General features: G+C 45.3%; 1 protein-coding gene across 1 annotated transcript; it reads left to right on the plus strand.

Annotated features, from left to right (window-relative positions):
- taf10 (TAF10 RNA polymerase II, TATA box binding protein (TBP)-associated factor) lies at positions 1-24,528 on the plus strand. The gene is made up of 5 exons (XM_070860660.1): positions 1-235; positions 17,858-18,006; positions 19,312-19,376; positions 20,030-20,144; positions 21,824-24,528. Exons 1-5 carry the CDS (start codon positions 169-171, stop codon positions 21,911-21,913), a joined length of 486 nt encoding a protein of 161 aa, XP_070716761.1. The 5' UTR covers positions 1-168; the 3' UTR covers positions 21,914-24,528.
- Positions 24,529-25,866: the final 1,338 nt, after the last annotated feature.

The following is a 25,866-nucleotide window of genomic DNA, read 5'->3' on the forward strand; positions in this document are numbered from 1 at the left end:
CGGAGGAGCTGGCGCTCGGTGGCCGGGAGCCCCCGGAGCGGTGTCAGTGCGGAGCGAGGAAGCGTTTGGGGACGGACCGAATATGGCGAGAGGCGGCGGGGAGAGGCGGCAGTGAGCGGGAGCGGCGTGCGGGAGAGTTCGGGGCCTGAGGGAGCGGCAGCGGCCACCATGAACTCCGACAACCTGTCGCTGACCGTGGCGGGCGGCGGTGCCGCGGCTGGCGTGACCGGCAACGGTAAGTGCGGAACTCGAGGCTCAGGCTGTGCGGCCTACAGATCCGGCCCCCGCTCCACCTCCCCCTCCCGGTCCTCCTCCTCCCCCCCCGGCCTCTCTCTCTTCCTTCCCCCCCACGGCCTCTCTCTCTTCCTTCCCCCCCCCCCGGCCTCTCTCTCTTCCTTCCCCCCCCCCCGGCCTCTCTCTCTTCCTTTCCCCCCCCCCCCCCCCGGCCTCTCTCTCTTCCTTTCCCCCCCCCCCCCCCCCGGCCTCTCTCTCTTCCTTTCCCCCCCCCCCCCCCGGCCTCTCTCTCTTCCTTTCCCCCCCCCCCCCCGGCCTCTCTCTCTTCCTTTCCCCCCCCCCGGCCTCTCTCTCTTCCTTTCCCCCCCCCCGGCCTCTCTCTCTTCCTTTACCCCCCCCCGGCCTCTCTCTCTTCCTTTACCCCCCCCCCCGGCCTCTCTCTCTTCCTTTACCCCCCCCCGGCCTCTCTCTCTTCCTTTACCCCCCCCCCCGGCCTCTCTCTCTTCCTTTACCCCCCCCCCCCCCCCCCCGGCCTCTCTCTCTTCCTTTACCCCCCCCCCCCGGCCTCTCTCTCTTCCTTTACCCCCCCCCCCCCCCCCGGCCTCTCTCTCTTCCTTTACCCCCCCCGGCCTCTCTCTCTTCCTTTACCCCCCCCCCCCCCCCGGCCTCTCTCTCTTCCTTTCCCCATTGAACAGTTTGCTGCAGTTAATGATCTGCCGGAACATTTGATTTTAAATTTCCTTCAGCTGATACTCTCTCTCCTATAATGTGCCACACCACAACTGATTCTTCAATATTGTTATTTCACCAAAGCCATAAATCCCATTCACTGACCATTATCTTTGAGCCTTTGACACCATGAGCCTCGCCATTCTCCCCCCTCTGCCTCTCTGTTCTCCAGCTGGGCGGACTGTCCTTTCTTGGTTCCACTATTGCATCGCCAACCCCAGCCACCCCGTCTCTACTAATGTCTTCTCTTCCCACCCCTTCACCTTTCTCTCTGGTGTTCCCTAAGGATCCATCACTGCACTGAGACCATTCTCGACAGTCATCAATGCCATCCTTTCCAACTGTGGTGTGTTATTATCCGTTGACCTCTCCACAGTGTTCAACATAAAAACATAGAAAATAGGTGCAGGAGTAGGCCATTCGGCCCTTCGAGCCAGCACCACCACCATTCAATATGATCATAGCTGATCATTCCCTCAGTACCCCTTTCCTGCTTTCTCTCGATACCCCTTGATCCCTTTAGCCATAAGGGCCATATCTAACTCCCTCTTGAATATATCCAATGAACTGGCATCAACAACTCTCTGTGGCAGGGAATTCCACAGGTTTAACAACTCTGAGTGAAGAAGTTTCTCCTCATCTCAGTCCTAAATGACCTACCCCTTATCCTAAGACTGTGTCCCCTGGTTTTGGACTTCCCCAACATCGGGAACAATCTACCCGCATCTAACCTGTGCCGTCCCATCAGAATCTTGTAAGTTTCTATGAGATCCCCTCTCATCCTTTTAAACTCCATTGTATAAAAGCCCAGTTGATCCAGTCTCTCCTCATGTCAGTCCAGCCATCCCTGGAATCAGTCTGGTGAGCCTGCGCTGCACTCCCTCAATAGCAAGAATGTCCTTCCTCAGATTAGGAGACCAAAACTGAACACAATATTCCAGATGAGGCTTCATCAAGGCCCTGTACAACTGCAGTAAGACCTCCCTGCTCCTCTACTCAAATCCCCTAGCTATGAAGGCCAACATACAATTTGCCGCCTTCACCGTCTGCTGTACCTGTTTTCCAACTTTCAATGACTGATGAACCATGACACCCAGATCTCGTTGCTCCTCCCTTTTTCCTAATCTGCCACCATTCAGATAATCTGTCTGTGTTTTTGCCCCAAAGTGGATAACCTCACATTTATCCAAATTATACTGCATCTGCCATGCATTTGTCCACTCACCTAACCTGTCCAAGTCACCCTGCAGCCTCTTGGCGTCCCCCTCACAGCTCACACCGCCACCCAGTTTAGTGTCATCTGCAAAGTTGGAAATATTACACTCAATTCCTTCATCCAAATCATTGATGTATATTGTAAATAGCTGGAGTCCCAGCACTGAGCCCTGCGGCACCCCACTCGTCACTGCCTGCCATTCTGAACCCGTTTATCCCAACTCTCTGCTTCCTGTGTACCAACCAGTTCTCTATCCACGTCAGTATATTACCCCCAATACCATGTGCTTTGATTTTGCACACCAATCTCTTGTGTGGGACCTTGTCAAAAGCCTTTTGAAAGTCCAAATACACCACATCCACTGGTTCTTCCTTGTCCACTCTACTAGTTACATCCTCAAAAATTCCAGAAGACTTGTCAAGCACGATTTCCCCTTCATAAATCCATGCTGACTTGTACTGATCCTGTCACTGCTTTCCAAATGCTCTGCTATTTCATCCTTAATAACTGATTTCAACATTTTCCCCACCACTGATGTCAGGCTAACCGGTTTATAATTACCTGCTTTCTCTCTCCCTCCCTTTTTAAAAAGTGGTGTTACATTAGCTACCCTCCAGTCCATAGGAACTGATCCTGAGTCGATAGACTGTTGGAAAATGATCACCAATGCATCCACTATTTCCAGGGCCACTTCCTTAAGTACTCTGGGATGCAGACTATCAGGCCCCGGGGATTTATCGGCCTTCAACCGCATCAATTTCCCTAACACAATTTCCAGCCTAATAAGGATATCCTTCAGTTCCTCCTTCTCACTAGACCCTCGGCGGTCTCATACTTCCGGATGGTTATTTGTGTCTTCCTTCGTGAAGACAGAACCAAAGTATTTGTTCAATCGGTCTGCCATTTCTTTGTTCCCCATTATAAATTCACCTGAGTCCGACTGCAAGGGACCTACGTTTGTCTTCACTAATCTTTTTCTCTTCACATATCTGTAGAAGCTTTTACAGTGAGTTTTTATGTTCCGGCAAGCTTCTTCTCGTACTCTATTATCCCCCTCTTAATTAAACCCTTTGTCCTCCTCTACTTAATTCTAAATTTCTCCCAGTCCTCAGGCTTGCTGCTTTTTCTGGCCAATTTCTTGGATTTAACACTACCCTTAATTTCCCTTGTTAGCCACGGTTGAGCCACCGTACCCGTTTTATTTTTATTCCAGACAGGGATGTAGAATTGCTGAAGTTCATCCATGTGATCTTTAAATGTTTGCCTTTGCCTATCCACCATCAACCCTTTAAGAATCATTTGCCAGTCTATTCTAGCCAATTCACACCTCAAACCATTGAAGTTACCTGTCCTTAAGTTCAGGACCCTAGTTTCTGATTTAATTGTCACACTTCATTCCAATAAAGAATTCTACCATGTTATGGTCACTCTTCCCCAAGGGGTCTCGCACAACAAGATTGCTAATTAGTCCTTTCTCATTACACATCACCCAGTCTAGTATGGCCAGCTCCCTGGTTGGTTCCTCGACATATTGGTCCAGAAAATCATCTCTAATACACTCCAGGAAATCCTCCTCTACCGCATTGCTACCAGTTTGGTTAGTCCAATCAATGTGTAGATTAAATCACCCATGATAATTGCTGTACCTTTTATTGCATGCATCCCTAATTTCTTGTTTAATGCTGTCCCCAACCTTACTTCTACTGTTTGGTGGTCTGTACACAACTCCCACTAGCGTTTTCTGTCCCTTGGTATTCCGCAGCTCCACCCATACTGATTGCACATCATCCAAGCTAATGTCCTTTCTTATTATTGCATTAATTTCCTCTTTAACCAGCAATGCCACCCTGCCTCCTTTTCCTTTCTGTCTATCCTTTCTAAATGTTGAATACCCCTGGATGTTGAGTTCCCAACCTTGGTCACCCTGGAGCCATGTCTCCGTGATGCCAATTACATCACATCTGTTAACTACTATCTGGGCAGTTAATTCGTCCACCTTATTCCGAATACGCCTCGCATTGAGGCACAGAGCCTGCAGGCCTATCTTTCTCACACACTTTGCCCCTTTAGAATTTTGCTGTAATGTGGTCCTTTTTGTTTTTTGCCTTGGGTTTCTCTGCCCTCCACTTTTACTTTTCTTCTTTCTATCTTTTGCTTCTGCCCCCATTCTGCTTCCCTCTGTCTCCCAGCATAGGTTCCCATCCCCCTGCTACATTTGTTTAACTGCCCCTGGACACTCCACCTCGGACATTGGTTCCGCTCCTGCCCAGGTGCCGACTGTCCGGTTTGTACTGGTCCCACCTCCCCCCCCGAACCGGTTCCAATATCTCTGGAATTTGAATCCCTCCCTCCTCAAGCCACGTATTCATCTGAGCTATGCTGCGATTCCTACTCTGACTAGCACGTGGCACTGGTAGCAATCCTGAGATTACTACTTTTGAGGTCCTACTTTTAATTTAGCTCCTAGCTCCCTAAATTTGTCTTGTAGGACCTCATCTCTTTTTTTAAACTCTATAGTTGGTACCTATATGCACCACGGCAACTGGCTGTTCACCCTCCCTTTTCTGAATGCCCTGCACCCGCTCCGAAACATCCCTGACCCTTGCACCAGGGAGGCAACATACCATCCTGGAGTCTCGGTTGCAGCCGCAGAAACGTCTTATCTATTCCCCTTACAATTGAATCCTCTATTACTATAGCACTCCCACTCTTTTTTTTTTTCCTGCCCACCTGTGCAGCAGAGCCACCCATGGTGCCATAAACTTGGCTGCTGCTGCCCTCCCCTGATGAGTCATCCCCCTCAGCAGTACCCTAAGCGGTGTATCTGTTTTGCAGGGGGATGACCGCAGGGGACCCTGCACTATCTTCCTTGCACTGCTCTTCCTGTTGGTCACCCATTCCCTATCTGGCTGTGTACCCTTTTCCTGCGGTAAGACCAACTCACTAAACATCCTATTCACGTCATTCTCAGCATCGTGCATGCTCCAGAGTGAATCTACCCGCAGCTCCAGTGCCGCAATGCGGTCTGTCAGGAGCTGCAGGTGGATACACTTCCCGCACACGTAGTCGTCGGGGACACTGGAAGCGTCCCTGACTTCCCACGTAGTACAGGAGGAACATAACACGTGTCTGAGCTGTTCTGCCATGTCTTAACTCTTTAGATTAACTTAAATTGGCAACAACAATGCTATAGGTTACTTGCTGATATAGAAAGGAAAAAGAAAAACTACTTACCAATCACTTACCCCCTTGGCTGTGACATCACTGTACGATTTCCTTCCATTTCTTTTTTCCTCCCTGCTGCAGCTGCACCGGCTGGCCTCTTGTCAGCCTCAGCAACGTCCCGTTGGTTCATAACGCCACCATTTTTCCTCTGGACTATCTCTGCGACTCCACCGTTGCTTGGTTCCACAGCCAGCAGATCTCCAGCAATGGCTTCTCCCACTGTGCATGGCCACCTTGGGTACACCTCGAGGTTACATCCTTGGCCATCTCCTTTTTCTCATTTGCGTGTTGGTAACATCACCTGATGACACCCAGCTTTATCTCTCCACCTTTAACTTCTTGATCATCACCACTATATTTTAGATTGCTGATGAGCCAACTGAATGTTGGCGTTTCATCAACGGAATATTGCCAAGATTATAGTCATCCAATTCGACTACGATGAAAAATCTCCTCACTTCACCCGACGACCTCATTGCTGGTCGCTCACTCGGGCAGAACCTGATGGTTTTTAACCTCCCTGCACTGGTCGACCATAAGCTCAGTGTCAGCTGTGGCTCAGTGGGCAGCACTCTCGCCTCAGTCAGAAGGCTGTGGATTCAAGTCCCGCTCCAGGAACTTGAGCATAAAAAAAAAATCTAGGCTGATGAGGTCCTATGAGACGAATTTAAGGAACTAGGAGCTAAATTAAAAAGTAGGACTTCAAAAGTAGTAATCTCGGGATTGCTACCAGTGCCACAAGCTAGTCAGAGTAGGAATCGCAGGATAGCTCAGATGAATACGTGGCTTGAGCAGTGGTGCAGCAGGGAGGGATTCAAATTCCTGGGGCATTGGAACCGGTTCTGGGGGAGGTGGGACCAGTACAAACCGGACGGTCTGCACCTAGGCAGGATCGGAACCAATGTCCGAGGGGGGAGTGTTTGCTAGTGCTGTTGGGGAGGAGTTAAACTAATATGGCAGGGGGATGGGAACCAATGCAGGGAGACAGAGGGAAACAAAATGGAGGCAGAAGCAAAAGACAGAAAGGAGATGAGTAAAAGTGGAGGGCAGAGAAACCCAAGGCAAAAAACAAAAAGGGCCACTGTACAGCAAAATTCTAAAGGGTCAAAGTGTAATAAGAAGGCAAGCCTGAAAGCTCAATGCGAGGAGTATTCGGAACCCAGGAGAGGGCTCTGAGCTAGTTCGAGTGGGTGAGAGCTCAGATGAACAGGACCCCAAGAAAGAATGCAAAAGGCAGGAGACAACAGAGCAGAATAGCACTGGGGTAAGTGTAAACCACAAGGTGATGGGAAGGGACAATATGTATGAATATAAAGGGGCTGCAGGAGGGGTCAAAACTAAAAATCATGGTTTAAAAACTAGGATTAAAACACTACCTAAACGCAGGCAGCATTCGAAATAAAGTAAATGAGTTGATGGCACAAATCATTACAAATGGGTATGATTTGGTGGCCATTACAGAAACATGGTTGCAGGGTGGCCAAGACTGGGAATTAAACATACAGGGGTGTCTGACAATTCGGAAAGATAGACAAGAAGGGAAAGGAGGTGGGGTAGCTCTGTTAATAAAGTTTGATATCAGGGCAGTTGTGAGAGATGATATTGGGTCTAATGAACAAAATGTTGAATCATTGTGGGTGGAGATTAGAGATAGTAAGGGGAAAAAGTCACTGGTGGGTGTAGTTTATAGGCCCCCAAATAATATCATGGTGGGGCGGACAATAATCAAGGGAATAATGGAGGCATGTGAAAAAGGAACGGCAGTAATCATGGGCGATTTTAACCTACATATCGATTGGTCAAATCAAATCGCATGGGATAGCCTTGAGGAGGAATTCATAGAATGCATACGGGATTGTTTCTTAGAACAGTATGTTACAGAACCTACAAGGGAGCAAGCTATCTTCGATCTGGTCCTGTGTAATGAGACAGGAATAATAAACGATCTCCTAGTAAAAGATCCTCTCGGAATGAGTGATCACAGTATGGTTGAATTTGTAATACAGATTGAGGGTGAGGAAGTAGTGTCTCAAACGAGCGTACTATGCTTACACAAAGGGGGCTAACATAGAAACATAGAAAATAGGTGCAGGAGTAGGCCATTCGGCCCTTCTAGCCTGCACCGCCATTCAATGAGTTCATGGCTGAACATGCAACTTCAGTACCCCATTCCTGCTTTCTCGCCATACCCCTTGATCCCCCTAGTAGTAAGGACTTCATCTAAATCCTTTTTGAATATATTTAGTGAATTGGCCTCAAGAACTTTCTGTGGTAGAGAATTCCACAGGTTCACCACTCTCTGGGTGAAGAAGTTTCTCCTCATCTCGGTCCTAAATGGCTTACCCCTTATCCTTAGACTGTGACCCCTGGTTCTGGACTTCCCCAACATTGGGAACATTCTTCCTGCATCTAACCTGTCTGAACCCATCAGAATTTTAAACGTTTCTATGAGGTCCCCTCTCATTCTTCTGAACTCCAGTGAATACAAGCCCAGTTGATCCAGTCTTTCTTGATAGGTCAGTCCCGCCATCCCGGGAATCAGTCTGGTGAACCTTCGCTGCACTCCCTCAATAGCAAGAATGTCCTTCCTCAAGTTAGGAGACCAAAACTGTACACAATACTCCAGGTGTGGCCTCACCAAGGCCCTGTACAACTGCAGCAACACCTCCCTGCCCCTGCACTCAAATCCCCTCGCTATAAAGGCCAACATGCCATTTGCTTTCTTAACCACCTGCATGCCAACCTTCAATGACTGATGTACCATGACACCCAGGTCTTGTTGCATCTCCCCTTTTCCTAATCTGCCGCCATTCAGATAATATTCTGCCTTCGTGTTTTTGCCACCAAAGTGGATAACCTCACATGTATCCACATTATACTGCATCTGCCATGCATTTGCCTACTCACCTAACCTATCCAAGTCACCCTGCAGCCTCATACCATCCTCCTCGCAGCTCACACTGCCACCCAACTTAGTGTCATCCGCAAATTTGGAGATACTACATTTAATCCCCTCGTCTAAATCATTAATGTACAATGTAAACAGCTGGGGCCCCAGCACAGAACCTTGCGGTACCCCACTAGTCACTGCCTGCCATTCTGAAAAGTACCCATTTACTCCTACTCTTTGCTTCCTGTCTGACAACCAGTTCTCAATCCATGTCAGCACACTACCCCCAATCCCATGTGCTTTAACTTTGCACATTAATCTCTTGTGTGGGACCTTGTCAAAAGCCTTCTGAAAGTCCAAATATACCACATCAACTGGTTCTCCCTTGTCCACTCTACTGGAAACATCCTCAAAAAATTCCAGAAGATTTGTCAAGCATGATTTCCCTTTCACAAATCCATGCTGACTTGGACCTATCATGTCAACTCTTTCCAAATGCGCTGCTATGACATCCTTAATAATTGATTCCATCATTTTACCCACTACTGAGGTCAGGCTGACCGGTCTATAATTCCCTGTTTTCTCTCTCCCTCCTTTTTTAAAAAGTTGGGTTACATTGGCTACCCTCCACTCGACATGAACTGATCCAGAGTCAATGGAATGTTGGAAAATGACTGTCAATGCATCCGCTATTTCCTTCAGTACTCTGGGATGCAGTCCATCAGGCCCTGGGGATTTATCGGCCTTCAATCCCATCAATTTCCCCAACACAATTTCTCGACTAATAAGGATTTCTCTCAGTTCCTCCTCCTTACTAGACCTCTGACCCCTTTTATATCCGGAAGGTTGTTTGTGTCCTCCTTAGTGAATACCGAAGCAAAGTACTTGTTCAATTGGTCTGCCATTTCTTTGTTCCCCGTTATGACTTCCCCTGATTCTGACTGCAGGGGACCTACGTTTGTCTTTACTAACCTTTTTCTCTTTACATATCTATAGAAACTTTTGCAATCCGTCTTAATGTTCCCTGCAAACTTCTTCTCGTACTCCATTTTCCATGCCCTAATCAAACCCTTTGTCCTCCTCTGCTGAGTTCTAAATTTCTCCCAGTCCCTGGGTTCGCTGCTATTTCTTGTTACTTTGTATACCACTTCCTTGGCTTTAATACTATCCCTGATTTCCCTTGATAGCCACGGTTGAGCCACCTTCCCTTTTTTATTTTTACGCCAGACTGGAATGTGCAATTGTTGTAGTTCATCCATGCGGTCTCTAAATGTCTGCCATTGCCCATACACAGTCAACCCCTTAAGTATCATTCGCCAATCTATCCTAGCCAATTCACGCCTCATTCCTTCAAAGTTACCCTTCTTTAAGTTCTGGACCATGGTCTCTTGAATTAACTGTTTCATTCTCCATCCTAATGCAGAATTCCACCATATTATGGTCACTCTTCCCCAAGGGGCCTCGCACAACGAGATTGCTAATTAATCCTCTCTCATCACACAACACCCAGTCTAAGATGGCCTCCCTCCTAGTTGGTTCCTTGACATATTGGTCTAGAAAACCATCCCTTATGCACTCCAGGAAATCCTCCTCCACCGTATTGCTTCTAGTTTGGTTAGCCCAATCTATGTGCATATTAAAGTCATCCATTATAACTGCTGCACCTTTATTGCATGCACCCCTAATTTCCTGTTTGATGCCCTCCCCAACATCACTACTACTGTTTGGAGATCTGTACACAACTCCCACTAACGTTTTTTGTCCTTTGGTGTTCTGTAGCTCTACCCATATAGATTCCACATCATTCAAGCTAATGTCCTTCCTAACTATTGCATTAATCTCCTCTTTAACCAGCAATGCTACCCCACCTCCTTTTCCTTTTATTCTATCCTTCCTGAATGTTGAATACCCCTGGATGTTGAGTTCTCAGCCCTGATCATCCTGGAGCCACGTCTCTGTAATCCCAATCACATCAAAATTGTTAACATCTATTTGCACAGTTAATTCATCCACCTTATTACGGATACTCCTTGCATTAAGACACAAAGCCTTCAGGCTTGTTTTTTTAACACCCTTTGTCCTTTTAGAATTTTGCTGTACAGTGGCCCTTTTTGTTCTTTTTCTTGGGTTTCTCTGCCCTCCACTTTTCCTCATCTCCTTTCTGTCTTTTGATTTTGTCTCCTTTTTGTTTCCCTCTGTCTCCCTGCATTGGTTCCCATCCCCCTGCCATATTAGTTTAACTCCTCCCCAACAGCACTAGCAAACACTCCCCCTAGGGATTGTGGAATGAGGGCTAAAGTAGACTGGGAACACAGACTAAACGGTGGCACAATTGAGGAACAGTGGAGTACTTTTAAGGAGCTCTTTCATAGTGCTCAACAAAAATATATTCCAGTGAAAAAGAAGGGTGGTAAGAGAAGGGATAACCAGCCGTGGATAACCAAGGAATTAAAGGAGAGTATCAAATTAAAAACCAATGCGTATAAGGTGGCCAAGGTTAGTGGGAAATTAGAAGATTGGGAAAATTTTAAACGACAGCAAAAAATGAGTAAGAAAGCAATAAAGAAAGGAAAGATAGATTACGAAAGTAAATTTGCGCAAAACATAAAAACAGATAGTAAAAGCTTTTACCAATATATACAACGGAAAAGAGTGACTAAAGTAAATGTTGGTCCCTTAGAAGATGTGAAGGGGAATTTAATAATGGGAAATGTGGAAATGGCTGAGACCTTAAACAATTATTTTGCTTCAGTCTTCACAGTGGAAGACACAAAAACCATGCCAAAAATTACTGGTCACGGGAATGTGGGAAGGGAGGACCTTGAGACTATCACTAGGGGGGAAGTGCTGGACAAGCTAATGGGACTCAAGGTAGACAAGTCCCCTCGTCCTGATGAAATGCATCCCAGGGTATTAAAAGAGATGGCAGAAGTTATAGCAGATGCATTTGTTATAATCTACCAAAATTCTCTGGACTCTGGGGAGGTACCAGCGGATTGGAAAGCAGCTAATGTAACGCCCCTGTTTTTAAAAAAAAAAAGGGGCAGACAAAAGGCAGGTAACTATAGACCACTTAGTTTAACATCTGTAGTGGAGAAAATGTTTGAAGCTATCATTAAGGAAGAAATAGCGCGACATCTAGATAGGAATAGTGCAATCAAGCAGACGCAACATGGATTCATGAAGGGGAAATCATGTTTCACTAATTTACTGGAATTCTTTGAGGATTTAACGAGCATGGTGGATAGAGGTGTACCGATGGATGTGGTGTATTTAGATTTCCAAAAAGCATTCGATAAGGTGCCACACAAAAGGTTACTGCAGAAGATAAAGGTACGCGGAGTCAGAGGAAATGTATTAGCATGGATCGAGAATTGGCTGGCTAACAGAAAGCAGAGAGTCGGGATAAATAGGTCCTTTTCGGGTTGGAAATCGGTGGTTAGTGGTGTGCCACAGGGATCGGTGCTGGGACCACAACTGTTTACAATATACATAGATGATCTGGAAGAGGGGACAGAGTGTAGTGTAACAAAATTTGCAGATGACACAAAGATTAGTAGGAAAGCGGGTTGTGCAGAGGACACAGAGAGGCTGCAAAGAGATTTCGATAGGTTAAGCGAATGGGCTAAGGTTTGGCAGATGGAATACAATGTCGGAAAGTGTGAAGTCATCCACCTTGGGGGGGGGGGGGGGGGGGAGGGAAGAGAAACAGTAATAGGGAATATTACTTGAATGGGGAGAAATTGCATCATGCTGTGATGCAGAGGGACCTGGGGGTCCTTGTGCATGAAACTCTTTTTGGAGTTCACCTGCAAAACATAAAACATTAAACGGTGCCACCCGACCTGGGTGACACTCCAGACATTTACAAGACCCTTTTTCCCCCCCCCTTTTTTTTTTTTTTTTGTTTTTCTTTTTTTGGTTTTTTTTTGGGCACTAAAATCACAATTTTCCCCAGTGCCCCCTATAAAAGGGAAGGGGGACACTAAAAGCACCGGCAATTAAAACAAATTAAACTTAAAAACGTAAAATCAAATTAAAATTTGGTTGCCGGGCGTGATGATGCACTCCAGTCCCTCCGGTGCCCACCTCTCGCGGAAGGCCGCGAGCGTACCGGTGGACACCGCGTGCTCCATCTCCAAGGACACCCTGGACCGGATGTAAGAGCGGAAGAGAGGCAGGCAGTCAGGTTGAACGACCCCCTCGACCGCCCGCTGCCTGGACCGGCTGATGGCACCCTTGGCCGTGCCCAGGAGCAGTCCTACGAGGAGGCCTTCGGACCTACCCGCTCCCCTCCGCACATGTGCCCAAAGATCAGGAGAGTGGGACTGAAGTGCAGCCAGAATTTCAGGAGCAGCCCCTTCAAATAATGGAACAGGGGCTGCAACCTCGTGCACTCAATAAAAACATGGAACACGGACTCCTCCAGACTGCAGAAATTGCAGGCGGCCTGGGAGTCCGTGAACCGGCTTAAAAATTTGTTGCACGGCACTGCTCCGTGCACCACCCTCCAGGCCAAGTCCCCGATGAATAGTGGGAGGACCCCTGCGTAGAGTGCCCTCCATCGGGGACCCCCGCCTCCTCCGGACGGCAAGATGGTACGCCATGGAGTGTCCGGACGGCCGGCGAGGATGGCAAAGTTGAGGGTGTGCAGGAGCAGCCCGTACAGGAAACCCCTCCGCGCGGAACTGAAAGGCACGGAGGGGATTTCCCCGAGGCGGCTCAAGTTGTGAGGCACCGGCCCCCGAGGGAGGTTCCGGGGTTTGGCGCCGATGAGGAATTCCGTCCGGACGGGGGTCAGTTCGGACGGGATCTCCCCACGTGCTTGAGCCTCCTCGATGCACCTAACGGAGTCAGGGCCCAGAGCTGTTTTTAGCGACTCGATGGCATCGGCCGCGTGGCGGACGTTGGCAGAGTTTAGGCGCTGCGCCAGCGTGTCTGGCGCCATCCAGCCCGCTCCTCCGCCATCGAGCAGGTCCCTGACCCTGGTCACCTCACCAGCCACAGCCCTCTCTTCCGACCGCCACATAAAACCTCGGCCGTGGAGGTACGGATTCCCGAGCAGCGGTTCCTGCAGGACGGCCGCCGCTCCAGCCGGCGGAGAGCTGCGCTTGGTGGATACTTTGTTCCAGACCCTGATGAGTTCCCTGTAAAAGACAGGCAGCTCCCGGAGGGCGGTCCTGGCACCCACCAAGTTCACAAACAGGAGCTGCGTGTCATAATTGAGGTCGCGCTGCTGGCGGAAGAAATACCTCGCCAGAGCACACCACCTAGGAGGGGGCTCGACGTAAAGGTATCTCTGCAGGGTCTGAAGACGGAAAGTCGCGAGCTGGGTGCTGACGCACACCAACGACTGACCGCCCTCCTCAAGCGGGAGACTCAAGACCGCGGCAGAGACCCAGTGCTTCCTGTTGTTCCAGAAGAAGTCCACCAGCTTCTTCTGTATCTTGGCGACAAACGCAGGGGGAGGGGTCAAAGTGACCAGCCGGTACCACAGCATTGCGGCCACCAGCTGGTTTATGACTAGCGCTCGACCCCTGTAGGACAGCACTCGGAGCAGTCCTGTCCAGCGCCCTAGGCGAGCGGCGACCTTGGCCTCCAGCTCCTGCCAGTTCGCCGGCCAGGCTCCCTCGTCGGGGCTAAGGTAGACTCCCAGATAGAGGAGATGGGTCGTGCTCCAGGCAAAAGGCCTGATCCTTGTGCATGAAACTCTTTTGAGTTTACCTGCGAAAACATAAAACATGTATCCGTGCCACCCGACCTGGATGACACACACAAGACATTTACAAGGCCCTTTTTTTGTGGTTTTTTTTTTTTTGGGCACTAAAATCAAATTTTTCCTTATTCCAGTGCCCCCTATAAAAGGAGAGGGGGACACTAAAAGCACCGGCAATTAAAACAAATTAAACTTTAAAACGTAAAATCAAATTAAAATTTGGTTGCCGGGCGTGATGATGCACTCCAGTCCCTCCGGTGCCCACCTCTCGCGGAAGGCCGCGAGCGTACCGGTGGACACCGCGTGCTCCATCTCCAAGGACACCCTGGACCGGATGTAAGAGCGGAAGAGAGGCAGGCAGTCAGGTTGAACGACCCCCTCGACCGCCCGCTGCCTGGACCGGCTGATGGCACCCTTGGCCGTGCCCAGGAGCAGTCCTACGAGGAGGCCTTCGGACCTACCCGCTCCCCTCCGCACATGTGCCCAAAGATCAGGAGAGTGGGACTGAAGTGCAGCCAGAATTTCAGGAGCAGCCCCTTCAAATAATAAAACAGGGGCTGCAACCTTGTGCATTCCATAAAAACATGGAACACGGACTCTTCCAGACCGCAGAAATTGCAGGCGGCCTGGGAGTCCGTGAACCGGCTTAAAAATTTGTTGCACGGCACTGCTCCGTGCACCACCCTCCAGGCCAAGTCCCCGATGAATAGTGGGAGGACCCCTGCGTAGAGGGCCCTCCATCGGGGACCCCCGCCTCCTCCGGACGGCAAGATGGTACGCCATGGCGTGTCCGGACGGCCGGCGAGGATGGCAAAGTTGAGGGTGTGCAGAAGCAGCCCGTACAGGAAACCCCTCCGCGCGGAACTGAAAGGCACGGAGGGGATTTCCCTGAGGCGGCTCAAGTTGTGAGGCGCCGGCCCCCGAGGGAGGTTCCGGGGTTTGGCGCCGATGAGGAATTCCGTCCGGACGGGGGTCAGTTCGGACGGGATCTCCCCACGTGCCTGAGCCTCCTCGATGCACCTAACGGAGTCACGGCCCAGAGCTGTTTTTAGCGACTCGATGGCATCGGCCGCGTGGCGGACGTTGGCAGAATTTAGGCGCCGCGCCAGCGTGTCTGGCGCCATCCAGCCCGCTCCTCCGCTCCTTGTGCATGAATCCCAAAAAAAAAAGTTAGTTTGCAGGTGCAGCAGGTAATCAGGAAGGCGAATGGAATGTTGGCCTTCATTGCGAGAGGGATGGAGTACAAAAGCAGGGAGGTTCTGCTGCAACTGTACAGGGTATTGGTGAGGCCGCACCTGGAGTACTGCGTGCAGTTTTGGTCACCTTACTTAAGGAAGGATATACAACTTTGGAGGGGGTACAGAGACAATTCACTAGGTTGATTCTGGAGATGAGGGGGTTACCTTATGATGATAGATTGAGTAGACTGGGTCTTTACTCGTTGGAGTTCAGAAGGATGAGGGGTGATCTTATAGAAACATTTAAAATAATGAAGGTGATCGACAAGATAGAGGCAGAGAGGTTGTTTCCACTGGTTGGGGAGGCTAGAACTCGGGGGCACAGCCTCAAAATACGGGGGAGCCAATTTAAAACCGAGTTGAGAAGGAATTTCTTCTCCCAGAGGGTTGTGAATCTGTGGAATTCTCTGCCCAAGGAAGCAGTTGAGGCTAGCTCATTGAATGTATTCAAATCACAGAGAGAGAGATTTTTAACCATTAAGGGTTACGGGGAGCGGGCGGGTAAGTGGAGCTGAGTCCACGGCCAGATCAGCCATGATCTTGTTGAATGGCGGAGCAGGCTCGAGCGGCTAGATGGCCTACTCCTATTCCTAATTCTTATGTTCTTATGACACCCCAGTGCAGTACTGAGGGAGCACTGCACTATCGGAGGTGCCGTCTTTTGGATGAGATGTTAAACTGAGGCCCTGTCTGTGTTCTCAAGTGGACGTAAAAGATCCCATGGCAGTATTTCGAAGAGGAGCAGGGGAGGTATCCCTGGTGTCCTGGCCAATATTTATCCTTCAACCAAAGTAACAAAAAAACAGATTATCTGGCAATTATCACATTGCTGTTTATGGGAGCTTGCTGTGAGCAATTTAGCTGCTGCGTTTCCTACATTACAACAGTAACTACTCTCTAAGTACTTCCATCAGCTGTAAAGTGCTTTGAGATGTCCGGTGGTCGTGAAAGGCACGATAGAAATGCAAGTCTTTTGCAAACCATATATGTCTTATTCACCCATGAAACTTTTTTCCTCCACCTCCATAATATCGCCCATCTTTATCCTTGCATCACTTTACTGCCACTGAAATCTTTATTGATGCTTTTGTTACCTTTAAGCTTAACTTCAACACCTGAACTGCACTTTATACAAATCTGCCTGCATGCTATTCTGCACCACATTCCATTTGTCTGTCACTCCTATTGTTGATGATCTCCTTTGTTGCCCTGCTGTACCTCTGCAACCTCATCCAGCTGTGCTCTTCCATCCTGCAGCTCCCTCCATTCTACCCTCGGTGACCGAGCATTCCATCTGTCTCAGCCACACTACTGGATCACTCTCGTTAAACACTCTGTCTTGTTTCCCTGCCTTTAAAAGTCGTCTTTAAAATCTTTCTCTAGACCATGCTTTCGGTCGGCTCTCCTAATTTTTCTGTTACTGCTCAGCATCTGCTTCTCCCTGACGAAAGAATATTCAGATCTGTTCACTGATTTTCTAAAAATTATTTTAATACATTATACATATATAATACAGACTTGTGCATGCTCACCCTCACCTCCTCAGCTTGTTCAATATTTGAGACAATGCCCCTTAAAGGAGTAACAAATTAATTTTTCTTCTGAGCTCTACTGGTGGCATTGCTTTTTTTCTTCCCTTGGGCTGCATTGTGGCGCCACAGGTTTTCATTCTGTACCTCGTTCAAGTGGCTGTTAATTTATGTGTGAGCCTTGACCCCGGCTACCAGCAGGCGACCCAGCCGTGGAGATTATCACAGCCAGGTCCAATCCTGTTCTCGCTGTACTTGTCTGCACATGTCTACTTCCAATGGAGGTGGCTCTAAAGCCAGCAGGAGTTGGAACCTTTGGCTGATTCTCCCTCTTAACCAGATTCTCCCTCCGCAGCCTAAATTGTAAGGACTTTACCATGGTTCTGGCTGAGGTTGGCGACTCAAAGCAGGAGATCAAAATTACAATTTCATGGTCTGAATGGCTGAGAGTTGCGACTACTCTCTGAACTGCCTGGAGAGCACATGGAAATATGTTGAATGAGAACTTGCACTGATTCAGATTGGGCTTAGCCAATGCTGGCCAAAAATGCATGATTTTTCTCAGTTAATTCAGCAATATCCGATCCACACAACCCAATGTGTATTCTGGACTGTGTTGTACTGTGTGACCTAGTCATTTTGTGTTAATACAAAGAATCGTATCGTATCTACTGAACTATTTTTTTTTGTGGAACTTCCAGATATTTGATTTCCCCCCCCCCCCCCGCCAATCACTTGTATAGCAGATACTGCCCGGTGTTGTTAACCAATGATGGTCATTATTGTAAACCTGGCAATGTGAATGTTAATATAATATTGGCAACATTAACAAGGAGCAAAGATTCACACTCTGCAATTTTACTGAATTTGCTCTTAAGAATGTGTAAGAATTTATAAAAGACTTTGTACCTATTTTATGATATCTCAACCTGTAAGTCCCCATCAATAAGTGTATGGCAAAAGAGAAAGTATTGGGAAACGTCTAATGCAAATAGGAAATAATTCTCGTTGAATTGTGAAAGCTGCTGGTGTTCTGTTGTAATGTTGATCAGTGTATCTTTCCTTTCTGTGTTCTTTCAGTTCCAACTGCTGCTGTCTCTGCAACAGAGACTTCTGTTTCAAATGGTGTCTATGTTCCTCAAGGGATTGCCAATGGGGATGTCAAGCCTGTTATATCAACAACACCACTGGCAGACTTCCTTATGCAGTTAGAAGATTATACACCAACTGTAAGTTTTTGTATTTTAATAATTCAAGCTCATATTGGAAACAATGTAAGTGCACAGTTAGAACTGGCTTTCCACATTTTCCATTCGCTTATCAATTAGCCAAGTAAACAAATTGCGTATAAATTATAATTAGCTGCAGTATAACAAAGTTACTGGTATGGCATTTGAACAGACAACGATTTCAACAGTTCCAATTCCCTGTAGAGCTTTGTAGTGCTGGAGATTTGCTCAGACTGAAGTTGATTTTAGGTTGTAGGGAGTGGGAGGCCAAGAGAACTTGGAATTCCGATCAATATTGATTTTCTGCAGATGGGACACGATGTTTAGAAATCCTTCATTCGAACATTTTTGAATCGAATAGATGGACATTAACTTGACATTTTCTGAATGTATAACCAGGAGTCCCGTTCAAGAAACTGAAACCATGGCAAAGGTATTTGGTGTTGCCTCAATAACTGTGAATTACAAAATAATCCTCCACTTTTTGTTGTTCAGAAAATTTACATGTGCAATATGCATATTCTGATCTATCATTCAAACTCCTTTTAGAGTACAAAAGTGCATCCATGTGTACAGCAAGCTTAAAATTAATTTTACTTGATTAAAGTTTTTTGAGAGCACTTCATTCCAGTATAATGAACTGAACACAGTAAACTGGTGAAGCGTACAGTATCTGCATTCATATCAATTACAGAATTGTTTTTTGAGAATTAACAATTGTCTCTTCTCAAACCAACAACGTGAGTTTTGGTAAAGCTGTTTACAGTCTTGAGGGTCTGAGGAATTTTAGGTTTAGTTTTACTTTATTTTCTGTGACTGTGGCATATGCCAGCACAAAGAAACTTTACATCAAAATCAGCTATACTCTAAAAGCTGGGCTGTATCATTCCATGCGTCTTTCCTTCAATGTTTCTCTGACACACAGGAGCTCTAACTGAGATTATTTAGAAAATGAATTGTTCAAAATCTAAGTACTTGGAACTCGCATAATTACAAAAGCTCTTTGCAAAGCATACTGCCTGTTTAGAACCTGGCATGAACTGTATTTAATATTGTCATTTAAGGAAATGGTCCCACAAACATGTAAGAATATTTGATAAATGAGCAGTTATAATGGCCGCATGGAATCTCAGTATTGATTGGCTCTCGAGTAGGCTGTACTGCATTGTGGGATTTTCACAAGACGAGGTGGTGATAAAAGTATTGTTTAAATGCCAATGTATTCTGCCTTAAAGTGGTATGATATGTATACATAATTTTAAATGTAGCATTGCATTCTTATCTCTTGTTATTTGAACATTTCAGATACCAGATGCTGTGACAGGATATTATCTGAATCGAGCAGGGTTTGAGGCTTCTGATCCTCGAATGTACGTTAATGTTTTGACTTGCATAACTACCCATTCTAGTATAGATCAGCCATGATCTCATTGAATGGTGGAGTCGGCTCGAGGGGCCGAATGACCTGCTCCAAATTCTTCTTGTGCAATAACGTCAATTCCCAGCTTCTCTTCCAAGGTTTCTGCTTTGAGAAATATTTAATTTTTAAAGCATTTTATAATATATATGCAAAATGTTCCAAATAGCATGTTTCATGTCATGTTTATGATAAAATTCTGAAATTCTGTACTGTTGGTCCCTGCAGTGAATCAAGCCTGCATGTATTCGGGAGTCTTTCCTCCTCCTTTAGTAAGCCTCTTTGCGAATGGACATTCAGAGTAGGAGAGGTTTATAAATGGATGGCGGTTATAATTGCTCGAATTTGTAGATTGAATGACTTCTCTGAAGAATTTGATTCCCCAGCGGAGCCTCCAGGAATGTTTTTAAAAAAAAAAAAAAAAAAAAATTTCTACTCGACAGGAATGAAAGAATTCCACAGAGGATGCTGTCTGTGTAATTTAATTTATAAAACCTTCAATAATCTTTGAAGAAATAACATTTGTGTACTGTGAAATAAAACTGGATGTATCGCACTTAATGACCATTAAATCTGACATTTGACCTAATTGTGTTTTCTAAACAGAATTCGTTTGATATCTTTGGCTGCACAAAAGTTCATCTCGGATATTGCAAACGATGCCTTGCAGCACTGTAAAATGAAAGGAACAGCATCAGGAAGCTCCAGAAACAAGAGCAAGGTTTGTTCACATTGAACAGAGCAATGGTGCTGTGCTTCGAGCAATGCAAAGCACCTGTATAAAAGTTTTACTCACCAAAACCATGTTGCAAGAACAGAAAGTTTACTCTGAAGTGCACTGTGTAAAGTTGTAAAACTGCAGCCTTTGTAATTTAATTTATAAAATTATTCTTTCTCAACCATGAGATTTATAAAAAAAAAAAAATCCGATCTAAGCTTGTATTTGTCACTATTTACTGTGCTATTCATTTGTTAGAATATTTTTGGCCGCACAAACTCGTTTTCATATTTCATTGTTCTCTAATTCTGCCCTCTTGAGCATCCCTGATTATAATCGCTCAACCATCGGCAGCTGTGCCTTCTGTTGCCTGGGCCCCAAGCTCTGGAATTCCCTCCCTAAACCTCTCCGCCTCTCTACCTCTCCTCCTTTAAGACGTTCCTTAAAACCTACTTCTTTGACCAATCTTTTGGTCCTCTGCCGTAATTTCTTCTTGTGTGGCTCCATGTCAATTTTTTTTCTGCTCGTATAACACTCCTGTGAAGTGCCTTGGGATATTTTACTAAGTTAAAGGCTCTATATAAATACAAGTTATTGTTCATAGACCAACAGCCCAAGGGAACTCCAGACTTTTTAAAACAAAGTTTTCAGCGTGCATACTAAACACAAATCAAACTAATTTTACAATGAAAAAGCTTTGCAAATGTCAGGAATTGTAGTATTATGTTGAAATTACAATTACTTGGGCCAGTCTCGTAGAAAATTATGCAGAAATTGCAACATGGAAACTGATCATTTTCAGCCCAACCAATCCGTGGTGGTCTTGATCCGCCACTCAAGCAGTGTCCTAATCCCATGTGCTGCCCTGTTGCCCTATACCTTTATCCCCATTCCTACAACCACCTATCGAATCTATTCTTAAATGTTGACATGGTCTCTGCTTCAGTCACTAACTCAGTACATTCCACATCCGTGCAACCCTCTGTGTTTATAAAAAAAAATGCTTTCTCTTGCTTTCTGTCCTAAATCTCTCGTGTATATCTCCATCATTCTAGATCCCTCAATCTGGAAACAGTCTATTTCTATCTACCCGGTCACTCACTTCAAAATTTTAAACACCTGTATCAAATCATCCCTTAATCTCTTCTCTTTTAATGAAATCAGCCCCAATTTTTCAAGCTATTCATATTTGTACTGCCTCATACCAGGCAGCATCCTAGTGGATCTACACTGCACTCTTTACGGTGTCTCAGCTCCGTCCTGTAACATTCCATTAGCTTTTTATTAATTGCCTTGGGCACTTGAGGTGCTGTTTTGAGGATCTGCATCCCTGAATCCATCCACTCAACTTTCCCCCATTCCCAGCATATTTACCAAAATATACCACTTCACAATTATATTACAGTGGCATTGGATTCCTTTAGCCACTATTTTTGCCCATTCCACCATCTTTTCAATATCCCCATGAAATTTACTTTGGTCCCCAGAATGATTTACTGTGTCTCCTATTTTAGTATTGTCTGGTGTTAATGGAGCAGGTGGGGGAGAAATAATCTCAAAAAAAATAAAGACGTTTAATTTGAAGGTAGTTCAAGTTGAATTCTGCGAACCATGTCTTATGAGCTGCTGCTATTCTCGTTTTCTAAATCATTGGTTAAATAGCTGTATTTTGTCATTTTTAGGACAAGAAGTACACCCTCACCATGGAGGATTTAATTCCTGCTCTCACTGAATATGGTATCAATGTGAAGAAACCTCATTACTTTACATAAAGATCTGGAAGCATCTTCATCAGCAAACTGTGACTACTGATTGACATCCAGTGAGTGCTGTACAGTGTTGGCTCTGAATGCCTTTTGGAAAATATGAAGGTGGAAAATAAATATGCCACAAGTTGAGAAGTTGCCCAGTTTGACAAGTTCCAAAGTGGCTTTGAATCTACAACCAACATTTGTTCATCTTTTGGAGGGCAGCATTATTTTTCACCTGATTCTTGCATTTCCTTTTGAATTGTTAGTTGTGATGATAGAAAGGGTTGAAATAATTTGAGTCTGTATACAATGAGTTTTGAAGGTATTGTTTTCCTTTTTTGTAAACCGAGTCAGGGTCGGTTTAAAATAGAACCTAAATTAAAACCCAATGGAATTTACTGGCCTTTAGGAAATGTTCTGTATAAAAGCAGCAAGCTAGTTTTATCAACCAGTGAGAGGATAGCCATATTATTTCCAGGTATAGTTGTATGTTTTTCATATGATGCTTTTCAAACGTGTTCACTTGTAAATCTGTCCATGTAAAAAATAGTTTTGTGTCGTCAATATTGTTTTCTTTTTGAGGGGAAAGGAGAGCACAAGAACCTCCTCTGTATATTTAAAAAAAAATTCAAAGCCACTCTGCTTTTCTCCAGCAACATCAGGTAGTTCCGCTCATTTACTCCGTAAAGTAGAAGGAAAAAAAGTTAGCCATACGAGAAGAAAAATATAATTTTTTTTTAAGTATACCATTTAAATTTGAAACTGCAGTTACAGATATATTGATCAGAACAGTGGTGGAGGTGTGAAACTGTTCTAATAGTTCATTTCTGGTTCTCTAAAACAAGTCCAACAAAATAATTACCATCTCTTTAAAACTGGGAACCTTTTAACAGAATATGTTGATTTAAGCTTTTTCTAAATTGATCTCTTTTTTTAAACTTAAAATTGAATTATATTGTTTGCTTAAATGTTTTTAAAAAGTTCAAGTAACCATTTGATCGTTAACTGCCTTAGACTCCATCTCTCTTTTACCATAGAAGTTCTAAAGGATGTGAGCTTTAGAGAACCTCTGTGTTCGGTTTAATGAGTGAGTGGTTTTGTTCCTTTTTGGAGTAAGGGCTTATTACACTTAGATTGTCAGTCACATGAGAAATGCAAAACTGCAGTAGTTTCATACCTTTTTTTTAATTTGCAATCTTGCACAAAGAAAGATTCCTCCATTCTATAAATGTCCATTTCTTACAATAAATTTACACTTAATTTTGTGTTGTGACAGAATTATTGATGTGCAAACTATGACAGCTTGGGGCACTCTGATTTTGGTGGAATAAGTGGTTTGTTGAATGAAGCAGACATTGCAGTTTTCTACGATCTTACTGCTGTCCATTCACTAAAGCTCCCTTTCCTGAGTTGTGGTCTCTCTGCTGGATGTGCTGCCCGAGCGTGGCCAGCTATTGACCTAACCATCTTCTGTTATGGCCTGTCGACATGAGTGGTTTAAAAATAAAGCATTAATAGTGTTCGGGACTTAAAAACATTTTTGGTGTTGACATAGATAAGTATTTGATATTAAATGTCTGGAGATGGGCTTGCTAATTCACTTTTTGTCGAAATAAGCAGGATTTTGATATACATGCATTTGAGATAAGTTGGTAGCAGTGTACATATTGAGTGACCTGCAGGAAAATGTTAATCTTTTTCCAGATTTAAGGTTACAGCAAAGTTTGTCTACCATCTCCATATTGTGTCAAGTGCAGTGGTGGTGCACCTTTTTTATCTGACAAAATGAGTGCATATTCTGTTAGTGAAGTTAGTAAAGATGTGACGGCCTTAAGAGGATGCAGAAAAGATTTACAAGAATGGTTCTAGGGATGAGGCTTCATTTACTTAGACTGGAGAAGCTGGGGTTGTTCTCCTTAGAGCAGATAAGATCAGAGATTTGATGGCAGTGTTCAAAATCATGATGGTGGAGGCCGATCCAATTGTGGTTTTCAAAAGGGAATTGGGTAAGTACCCGAAGGCAAAATCATTTGCAGGACTACGGGGAAAGGGCGGGGGAGTGGGACTGGCTGAAGGGCTCTTGCAGAGAGTCGGGATGGGCCGAATGGCCTCCTGTGCTGTAACCATTCTATGATCTGGCCTGTGGGAACCATACGACCAACAGCTCCAGCTAGGTGCTTGGAGCTGCCAAGTCTGCCAGAAGATTAGAAGCTATTCCTAATTTGCCATCTGTCTACAGGAGGCATAATCTAGAGTTCAGAAACTTATGAGGCGTTTTGTGAAATTACAACTCGCTGATTATCCTGATATTTCCACATTTCATGTACCTTCAACTTCAGTTTGAACCCGAGCTCTGACTGCCCATGGTGGATCCATTTCCATTTACCTTTCTCCATGAAATCCTTGTGGTCTCCGTTCCTGTTGTGTTTCTTTTTATTCAATGACGTCTGTCTTCGGTGATGTTTAAATGTAATTTTTGAGAAACATTTGATTGTTAGAGCTGCCATTTCAGGAGCCTCAAACGAATTACATTTTTCTTTACCTTTTCTTTAAATCGAGGCCTTTTCTGAATCCGAACTGTAGCATCACTACAGGCCAAACCTGAGAAAGTTAAGTATTAAAAATGTAAAACAGCTTTTCTTGCAAGGTGCAAACCTGAGTTCTACCACTCTCTCATTTGTCATTCTGTGAAGAACACTTCACCATAATAGGGTAATTGTACCACATGTGCTGCTCTCAGATTGGTACTCCAGTGTCGAGTGGAGCTAAGCTGTGACTCTGTTACATGCACAAGAACTATGTTTTTTAGTTTTACCCAAGAGCAAATGGGAGTTCCTGCACAATTCCTGACATGCACCCAGCAGCAATCCAAAATTCTCTAAGCCGGGCTGCCTGGTTTAAAGAAAAAGCAATCGCTTGGCAGCTCTAAACACCTAATTGGAGAGATTAGCCACTGGCTTCAGCGAACCGTGCGTGTGCTTTTGGGTTGTTGCAATCAAAGGACTGGTTTTGTGTAGCTATATTTGCTTTCCATTGACATAAAAGTAGCAATATAACAATTCCTGTCTTCGAATCATGAATGGCCCGTTTCTGTGCTGCAACATTCAGCATCAGTTGAAAGATGCAAGTACTAGCAGGACACAGTCCAGTATAACACCAGCCTACCTCCTGAAAGATGTCTTGCAAGTTGTGCCTTTGATGTAATCAGCGGTGAGATTGCTGCCTTGACTTCTGAGTTATAGTTCAGGTTTTGCTTAACCAAAAGAAAGATCTTGCATTTATATAGTGCCTTTCATGACCGTGGGATGTCCAAAAGCGCTTTACAGCCAATGAAGTATTAAGTGTAGTTGCTGCTGCACTGTGGGAAACACTATAGCCAATTTGTGCGCAGCAAGGTCCCACTGACAGCAATGGGACCATGAGCGTTCCATTTTTTGTGATGGTTGAGGGATAAACATTGGCCAAGATGATAAATTGACATAAACTACTAATACACTTTCTTGCAGCATAGAACCAGGCTATGTGGTCTAGTCTGCACCAATGGTTCTGCACAAGCTGCTTACTCCAATCGCTTCTGCTTGCTTCCCATATATTTTAATATTTCTCAGTTTTAAGAAATGATCTAATTCCCTTTTAAAAGAAGTTGTGGATTCTGCTTCAATAATTTGGGGTTGAGCATTCAACATTCAACCCCCTCTTTTGTGCAAAGAATCTTTTCGATCCTCCCCTAATTCCTTTTATGATTATCTTAAATTTATGTCCTCTTGTTATCGTCTTGCCAACCAGTGGAAACAACTGTCACTATTTAACCTATTGTAACTCTTCATAATCTTGAGCACCCCTTTACCTTATTGGGGAGAGGTGGGGGGAGGGCGAGGCATTCATTCCCCAAATCTCTCTTCACAACTGTAACCCCTCAACCTACTAATATCATAGTGAATCTCTGCTGCACCTTTTCCATTGCTTTCATATCC

The sequence above is a fragment of the Pristiophorus japonicus genome, chromosome 18, assembly GCF_044704955.1.
Source record: "Pristiophorus japonicus isolate sPriJap1 chromosome 18, sPriJap1.hap1, whole genome shotgun sequence".
NCBI lineage: Eukaryota > Metazoa > Chordata > Chondrichthyes > Pristiophoridae > Pristiophorus > Pristiophorus japonicus.

Coding starts and splice junctions, on each gene's coding strand:
- taf10 (XM_070860660.1), top strand. CDS start 169: ATGAACTCCGACAACCTGTCGCTGACCGTGGCGGGCGGCGGTGCCGCG. Junction 236..17,857: donor GGCTGGCGTGACCGGCAACG/GTAAGTGCGGAA, acceptor GTGTTCTTTCAG/TTCCAACTGCTGCTGTCTCT. Junction 19,377..20,029: donor GAGGCTTCTGATCCTCGAAT/GTACGTTAATGT, acceptor TTTTCTAAACAG/AATTCGTTTGATATCTTTGG.